Source organism: Momordica charantia (assembly GCF_013281855.1).
Source record: "Momordica charantia cultivar OHB3-1 chromosome 9 unlocalized genomic scaffold, Mcharantia_2.0 BLBB01000009.1, whole genome shotgun sequence".
NCBI lineage: Eukaryota > Viridiplantae > Streptophyta > Magnoliopsida > Cucurbitales > Cucurbitaceae > Momordica > Momordica charantia.
The window spans coordinates 24,209,399-24,218,678 of NW_028275167.1; the positions used below are offsets into that span (position 1 = coordinate 24,209,399).

At 31.4% G+C, this 9,280-nt stretch overlaps 1 protein-coding gene across 2 annotated transcripts; it reads right to left on the bottom strand.

The window, feature by feature from the left end:
• Positions 1-113: 113 nt before the first annotated feature.
• On the bottom strand, positions 114-6,105 carry LOC111015946 (Nucleic acid-binding, OB-fold-like protein). Of its 2 annotated transcripts, none has more exons than XM_088118106.1 (12): positions 5,938-6,105; positions 5,553-5,654; positions 4,527-4,697; positions 4,228-4,293; positions 3,934-3,999; positions 3,181-3,300; positions 1,910-2,061; positions 1,687-1,777; positions 1,522-1,590; positions 1,130-1,221; positions 858-921; positions 114-560 (listed from the first exon to the last, which is right to left on the bottom strand). In XM_088118106.1, exons 1-12 carry the CDS (start codon positions 6,016-6,018, stop codon positions 456-458), a joined length of 1,179 nt encoding a protein of 392 aa, XP_087974232.1. In that variant the 5' UTR covers positions 6,019-6,105; the 3' UTR covers positions 114-455. The 2 variants fall into 2 exon arrangements, with proteins under 2 accessions (XP_087974232.1, XP_087974231.1); XM_088118105.1 differs by having other exon boundaries at positions 3,181-3,306; positions 5,938-6,104.
• Between the last annotated feature and the right edge of the window lie 3,175 nt (positions 6,106-9,280).

Consider the following 9,280-nt stretch of genomic DNA (forward strand, 5'->3'; position numbering starts at 1 on the left):
TTATTTTCCAACTGAAGATTCATGGGTTTGTAAAGGTAACATGTCCTTATAGCATCAATTAACTAGATATTAAAGAATAAATCAATACCACTCAGTTATTTACTATCAGTCACTAACTGAAATTAAAATTACATTAATTAATAATTCACAGGTGAGAAACAAAACTTTTTTGAAAAAAAAAAAGGTGAACATATTCAAAACCTTTTACATCATAAGAACATAGCTGAATGTGACTTCTAAGTATCATAACTTCAAATTAAAAAAAAAAATGAAGTCAAATTTAAGAGCATGAAAACCAAAACAATACATTTACCTGAAATAGTGAAGTTGTATTTGATGAATCACTGCCTCATCTCTTCAAAACTGAGTCTCTTTGGTTTGCCCAAGTAATAACATACAGTGTTAGGGGATCCTTCTGGCAGTGAGCTTCTCTTCTCTGGGTTGCCATGTTACTATCATTTGATACTTGCCTTGGAGATGGATGAGGTGCACGGTCCCGAAGATGTCATGAACGGAATTCCTTTGAACGTTGCCACGCCTTTGTCGTCGGTGAAAAGATGCTGCATCCATCAAAATAACAACCATTTGTGTGTTACAAGTGCAAAATGAAGAATTTTGAGTTCATATATTGCAGCTAGGAGAGACCAAAAATGGCCAGACTTTCATATTGTAATCCGGAAACCATTGGATCGTCCTTCTTACGTGTATATATTTATGAGCAAAGAAAAAGAAAAGCACGGATTTAAAAATGTTTTTGCATCCTCCTAAAATTTTGAACCTAATTCATATTTTTTGCTATTAACATACAACCCATTTTCCCTTATCCAAAACATAATAGGGGGGACGAGTGCACATACCGGTGTTATCTTCTCCAGTTGTTTCTTTTTTGGGTTAAGAACATCTTCTGGCTTTCCGTCGACCCTAAATCAAATTACAAGATAATGAATATACCACATAGGAGTCAGGAGAGACCCATTTCAAATAGAGATTTAAGTATAAAACAATAAAGGAAACAAAGTGATAGATCTATCTTCTTCTTGGATATTGCCTATATCCAACTAATCTGCCCAAGAATTCATAACGGTGCCAGGCAATGCAGTTAAAATTGAGTAATCTATGAAAAACGTACCCAGAAAATGAAATTTGTTCACCAATTTTGGCTCCTTCTGGCGGAAGCAGAGGCTCAACAACCGTGTGATCTTCATTAGATGCACATAACACCTGAGAGGTTCATGAATCCATGCATACATATGAATGTCGACTCAACTTCCATACAACATATGAAAAATCCAAACTGAAAGTGTCCTCATTAAAAAAATGTAAAAGAAAAAATTAATGGAACGAGGAAAATCGAAACCTGAATCAGAGATCTAGTGTTAAGATTAGAAAATGTATTCACATGAAAAATTGAAAAAATTTTGAAGCTCGTAATGATCTGTACTTTACACTAAACTACAGGAGCCTCTAAAGAAGGTAAAAGTAAACAAATGTGATCTGTGCAACAGTGCGAAGAGAAAATACCAATCCCTCTGACATCACATCTCGTAGCTTCCCAGGTTTTACATTAGTAATAAGAACAACACCGCGGTTCTGCACAGACCAACAGAATAATTTATCAGACTTTCAACTCAGTATGCACGGGCGATTCATCACAAGTTCCTTGTGACCAACACGTAATAACCATACCGTCAACTCCTCTGGACTACAGTACTTTGCCAGACCACTGACAACCTGCCGCAGTTTGGGCTCTCCAACATCTATCTCCTCAACCAGCAAACTGCATCACATCATAATTACAATACGATTGATGCAAATTTAAAATCCAAAGAGAATAATGAAATTTCAGTAGGGAAATATAAATAGTGCTACTGCAGAAAACAGTTATTGGAAAGAAGGTTGCTGATCATACCTGTCAGCAGATGGATGTTTCCATGCTTTACGAATAAGACCAACTCGTATATTCAACAAACTAACACTAACTTCCTTTTCTTTATCGGTTGTTTCTGTCTCAACTGGTTTTTTCTTTTCCGGTGCAGCTTCTTTTTTTTCCTTCTCTTTTTTCTAACAGTTCCACAAAATTAAAAATATATATATATGTTAATGTGTGAAGTGCAAATGAGATAATGAGGAAAAAGTGGGGTAAAGAAAAATGAAAAAAAAAAAGAGGTACTTATAGTCAACTAAAGAAATCAAACACGTGACAAGTCACCTACATTGAATACTAAAATAGAACATTCTATAGCAACTATGTGTATGTAATATATGGAATCAAAAAAATATTTCTCATTATAACATCAATATATCGATCATCTAAAAAAATGTAAAAATTAAAAGAAAAAAACAATAATTAAATAACGTAAATGCCAAAATAGTTATCATTAGACTACTGGTCAGGAGATCATGGTAAGAATAAGACTAACCGCATGGACACTGCATCCATTTTCTACATAGTGGAAATCAGACATAAAAGTTCCCCATGGTGGTCCAACCTTGGACAATAACACTTTCAAATTTAAAGTGGCTACAAACGTTATAAGTTGGAATTGAAACGTCATTTCCAAATACATAGTTCTCTCAAAGATTCCATTGGTTTGGAAGACTACTGAAATCCTAATGGCTAATTATAAGCGCTTGTTTTTTATAAAACAAACTTTCCACTGAGTCAATGAAAATTGAAAATTTGAAGTCAAGAAACCAAAAGATCTATATCAAAATACCTCACAAGGAGCTGAAAATCTGCTCCAATTAGAATTAATTATAAAGGGGGGTATAATTTTCAAAAGAATTCGAAAGTGTACACCGTTTAGAACAAAACCAGTGCCAAGTCAAAAACATCACCCCAGCTCCTACTATTATTGTTGAAGAAGATTCACTGATTCCTCTCCAACCAAAGTTTACAAAAGATGGCTTTATTTTTTTAAAAACTGTGGCCATGCAGCAGCTATAAAACGTTTTCTTTCACCACATCAAAGCACCAATTCTGTCCAAATTTTGAAATAATTCCATTCCATGAATTAATATTCCCTCACAAGATAAGAGAATTTTCTGCAATCTATTCAAAGGTAAAAAAAATAGAATAAAATACAATTTCCCTGTAAAAAGGGTCTCTGCAACATTCTCTGAACAGTTTATAGTATCAAAATACATAGTGTACGCCAATAAAGAAAAATTAGGCTTTACCCCGGCATCAGCTTTCTTAGCGTCTGTGTTTACTTTAGGCTTATCTGGAACCTTGGTGCTTTGCAAAGACTTCTTGGCATTTGAATTTTCATCCACATTGTTAGCAACAACTTTGGTTCCCTGCAACTTTAATTAAGAAAACTTTTAATTTGCTCATACAACGCAACTTTTCAAAATGTAAGTATTAAGTTATTAACCATCAGGTAGTTAAACTGCACAATTCTTGGGGAACAAACTCCATGAATTTGTCTGAAACTTGAAATAATCAATCCAGCCTTTAGTTTCCTTTTAAAAAATAAATAAAAATCAAGAGACATATACGATAACCTTAACAAATTTGGCTGCTTCAGCTAAGCCAGAAATTAACAAACCCAAAAAAACAGGGCGGAAGCACAATGAAATCAACAAGAACATATGCAACTCAATGGCAAGGTGCACCCCAAATATGAAAAGCAAGTGGCAGTTTGAAGTTAACCACGCCAAACATGGAAAATCAAAGAAGAATGACAACACAGTAGAGAACCCCAAGGATAATAGAGAAGAATAGATTAAAAAAAAATGAAAAATGAATGGTCAAGCTTCAAAGTCAAATTGTTCCAAGGTCATACAAGGGAATAAGGTATAACTTAGATTTTTCTAATGATAAATGATATAATAGTTTCAGAAAACCATATACTCTTCAGGGAACTCAACGCTCTTGCTTTTTTCAAGGCAGACCTCTATCAAATGCAAAAGAATTAATTGAGCACTTACTGGAGGATCAAAATCGGATTTCTCTAGCAATATCTTTTGAAATAACTCCTCGAAATTCTCTTTGTTCTGTTAAAAACACAAATTGGCATGAGTACTAATTAGATAGTCATTGAACTAAAACAGAATATTATTTAATCCAGAAAAAAAAATGAACTCACAGTGTAAACAAAAAAACTGAAAAAACTAATATAATAACCATATTTGCATGTACAGGATTAAACCAAAAATCAAAATCAGAAATAAGCTCCGCATGCAATTAGTAAGTAGTTAACAGCATTAAAGAAGTAGGACTACCTGGATATAATCTATCCATCTTAAAACGTGTGGCAACTTTTCCTTCTCTGCCTTCGAAAGGCCAATCTAGCAGTGATCAATCATGTCAGAACTCATTAGAATTTCAACTTTGTTAAATCTAAAATATACTTTTCAAATCATATAGCAACACCAAACTAGTCCTTGGGTTCTCTGCCATACAAGCATGAAAACAGAAAATAAAAATAGTGTAACCATTAAAAGAAGAAATGGTAACATTCTTGGAAGAAAATAATGATTTTACATATGGACAACTTGTCATGAAAAGCAATAATGCCTACCACGGCAGCGTGTAGTATTGAAAACACAATTACATCAGCTTCAGAAGGCTTCAATCCATTACCCAGAAGTACAGACTTTTGAACTAATTCTTCATTTAATTGTTTAAGAACCTCAAAGCATGCCTTAGAATCTACAGGAAAGCTATCTGAAAATGTTATCCATTTCGTCACCTGCACCATAAAGGTTGCATCTTAGACGTATAACACCATTAACCACGTTACAGTGAAGATCAGACAAAAAGTTAATGTACAACATAAATTTACAAAAGGCTGCATCCCTGTCCATAATATATGTAATAGTAAGGACCTAAACGTAAGATCCTCTGTTAGGGTGCTACAGAAGCTAGGTGATTGAGGAACGTTAAAGTTTTTGTTTGGTCCATTTTCCCAGCAGCAAAATCAAAACTTGGTAGAGAGTGCAAAAGACAAATCGCCGCATGCTTTTTTGTTCCCGGCTTGATGTGTTTGGTGCAATTCTGCTTGTGAGTATACTAATAATTTATTCTTGACTTTTCCGGAGGTTAAGCACATTTGGGAGAAAAACCTTGATGTCTTCAATTGGACCTTTGTTTGGCCTATCAATGTTTGAGAGTTTATGTCCTCTCTCGTCAAGCATCCATATAAAACAAAAGCTAATACATTGCAACTCTCTAGATTTTAAAATCGAAAGAAATGAGAAATTACTCCAAGGCTCGAAAAATATTTGGGAGAATTCTTGAGGCACTAGAGTTTTCAACTCTTCTGATTGATGTCCTCTCTGATTTAATAAGTTGGTCCCTTTCTTATACTTCGACCAATTTGATGGCTTTTTGATAATCTCCTTTGGGTGACTTGGGTGGATTCTTTTGCATGGTTTTTACATATATGGAAATTCGTTCTTCCTATCAAAATTCCTTAAAAAAAAAAATTGAACTCTAGTACAGCACAGTCAGAGAACTAGTCAAGGTCAAAGGCAACAAAGGAAAATTAATAAAAAAAAAAAAAAAACTTCAGTACAACGAAATAGTGGAAAATATTCAACCTTACCTCATCGTTATCATCGACAGAAGCACCATTTCTTGATGCTTTCAGGATGTTTAACACGTAGGTCTTAAAATCACATTCCGTATTTTCTCCAATTAGCGCATTCTGAAACGAATAGCAGTTAACTTCCGCAACAAAAGAACAAGTATAAAAAAAAAAAAAAAAAAAACAAATGGTGCCCAAGCTCTACAAAACAAATAGAAACAATAAATGCAAACTACATTTGCACATATTACTCCAGAAATTCATGCACAACTAACTACTAAGAGAAACTGGACAAATTACGATCATGTCGAGGAAAGAGTATACTCCATTTTATTCTTCCGACACAGAAATCCAAATCAATTTGACCAATCTAAGATTATGCTAGATCATAAGAGAAGCTCACATGATCTAAGGCGAAGTGTTTGGCCAGCGCTGATGCTACCAACTGCTTCCTATCCAACGCAGAACCTCCATTAGCAACCATTTCCAAGCTTTTTCAGTGATGACTGATCGAATTTTCTCCAGTGAAAAACAGTCGATGATCCGCTGATAGGGTTTTTCAGAATCTTTGCCGATTGCTGGTAATGGACTTTTCAAAGGCGCAGCCCATCAAAAGTTTAAACTGGCCCAATAACAGCTTTCTGTTCTACGAGTTACCTTTGGTAACCTTTTTTTCTTCTTTTTTAATTGTTTTTCATTTCGCTGTTTATTATTTCTCGTTTCTTTTTTTTTCTAATAAAGAAAATAGGACTTTATTTGATAATTATTTGTTAATTTTTTATGTCTTTTTTATTAAAAAAACATACACATGCTTCGTAATTATTTATTGTTTGTTGTTATCTATAATTTTTAAATTAAACATTCAAAGTTTTATGTTTTATTTATTCTTTAAATATTTATTATGTGTCTTATAAGTTAAAAAAGATAAAATAATATTTTTATTCATGTTTTGAAAAAAAAAATTGAAATAAAAACAAGCAACTCGATTTTGTTGTTCCGAATTTTATACACAATTTTAAAAACGTCTTTTAAAAAATGAGAACGACAAATAGGAACAATATTTACTAAATGCTTACCTTTCTCAAAAACTAAAAACTATAAAAAAAAAATTATAAAAGGGATCCTAAATTACAAATTTAGGTCTCTATTTGTTTTTTACAATTTTTAAAAGTTTCAATTACACTTTTAAGCTTTAAATTACTATGTATTTTCTCTCCCAAAAAATAGCATTCATTTTTTAATATGTATTCTTATCAGAGATAGGTGACTTAACCACTTGAGCTATGAAAATTCAGAGAAAATTTTTAATGACATAATTTTGAAAACTTCTACTACATTCAGAGAAAATTTGAGAATTTAAAAGTATTAAGGACGAGGATTTTAAAATAAATAGTTTACCATTTTATTAGAATAGTTAATTTATATATTTTAACACTAGTTATGAATTAATTGCTCCCTTTTAGATTTTTGTATTGATTTAATCATGCACATTTGTTTATTACAATAATATTTAATATTATAGATCAATTTTTATGTGTTATAAGTATTCAATGCTGTCCTTGTTGAAAATGAACAACAGAGAACTAATTTTTTTTATTTGTTATTTTGCATATAAAAAGAGATACCTTCAACTTTATGTACTCTCTACTCAAAACTGTCACTAATGAAGTTAATAACAATAGATTTTGAGGGTAATTATTTCATAAATTTAGGGACTTAATTTCTGCATTTAAAAGTTCACGACTTTTATAGTTCAATGATAGGTTTTACAATTTTTGTCCCAAATATTTCAGATTATAATGAAATTCACACCTATGAGTAAAAAACGAGAGAATCATTCCTTCCGATTCAATTGAAAATTTTGTTAAATCTCTTGGGATACATTGACTCACTAATTAGTCAAGCACCCTCTAAGGACACAAAGTCGAACCTATATTTGATATGTGGATTAGTTTATTCCAAAATAAATTGTTTTTAAAATATTACATCATCATTGCAAATACATACGTGTAGATTCAAATCTCGTTAACCTAGAGTACTATATAAATTTTGTTGTTTTTAATCAATAAATATGAGGGTGAGAGATCAAACCTTCAATCTTAAAAAAACTGATAGTTACATTATATATAAGTTATATTCCATATGAACATGTGCTATATAAATTTAGGTTAATTACACAAATTCGTACTCATGATATCTAACATTCTATATTATATGCACCCACGAACCAACTCCATGTTACATAAATTCTTTGTGTAGTAATTTAAAATATTATAAACCAAACTTCCTAATCTCAAACTTCATAAACTATAAACTCATACTCGTTAAATATTTGTAGGGACTATATTACTATTCAAATACTCACTCTTATTGTCAATCTAAGCATTATTCAACTGGTTAAAACATATAATCTTCATCCCACGTGTCGTTGAACTCAACCAAAATAAATAAATAAATACTCATCTGTTACTTTTTTTTTTTTTGGTGACATTTCCTTTACTCATGTTTTATTTTTAAATTTTGAAGGAACACTTTTGAAATTCAAATGGCTACCTAGTGTCAAGATTGGCATTCTTTTTAAAGATCCTCAATCCAAAAGTCTTTACCTTGTTTAGAAGGTGAAGTACAAATGGCTCCTTCAACCATTTAATGCCTCACTCTAATTGATTTTGTTTGAAAGTTTTACAAAAACATCCTCTACCAATCAATGCCAATGGCCAACCAAATTATGGCTAATAAAAGTTTAATCAATTTGATTGACTTGTGATATTTATGGCATTTTTTTTTAAAGGGAATCCTATCAGATTTCATATTTTATTTTGTCACTAAACTTTCAAATATTTTATTATACTTCTCGTAGTTTAAGTTGGATACATATATAACTTACTACTTACTCAAGTCAATAATCCTACCAACACTTGTTTCTAAACACTTTCTTACCCCATTCATTTCTCTTATTTTTTATTCAATTATAAATCTTAGTACAATTAATTAACATAGTTATTGAAAATATTAATTCAATGTCATACAAATAGAAAATGTGTCACATATTCAATATAGTAATAGTAAAGGCAATTTGTGAGGTTTGACAGTCTACATGAACCAAATTGAAACTTTTGAACCATAGAGACTAAATTAAAACTGAGTTTAAACTATAAGAACTAAATCGAAAATTTTGAAACCGTAAGGACCCAATTAGAACTAAGCACAACACACATATACTAAAGGATAATACTCGGTCAATACTAATGACCATTATGTTTTTGACAACTATAAGAGAAGATTACATAAAAGAAATTTATAGTGAACTTTTAAGATACCAACGGATCAATCAACACTTGAGCATTATTTTATACTAAAGCCTTATGCTTTTAGCCCCTTATGTTTGAGTTTTTTTTTCTTCAATTTAGACGCAATTGTTTAAAAAATTTCAATGTGATGTCTTGAGTTTTAATATTTTTCAATTTATTCTTTCACAATTAGTAAATGTTAACATTGGCTGATAATAAATTTATATTAAACTTATATGACATAATACTCATTGAATTGACATAAATTTAGAAGATGAAAATTGTGATCTAAGAGAAGAAAGTTTCTAATTCCTCCTCCAAATTTCTAAGAAATTTGTGAAAATTTTGAATTTCCTTCCTATGATAACTTCTTTTTCTCCTCTAAATTTTCATTAATTCACTGAGTATTATGTCAGGTAAGTTTACTCTTAACCAATTCTCACATTCACCAACAGT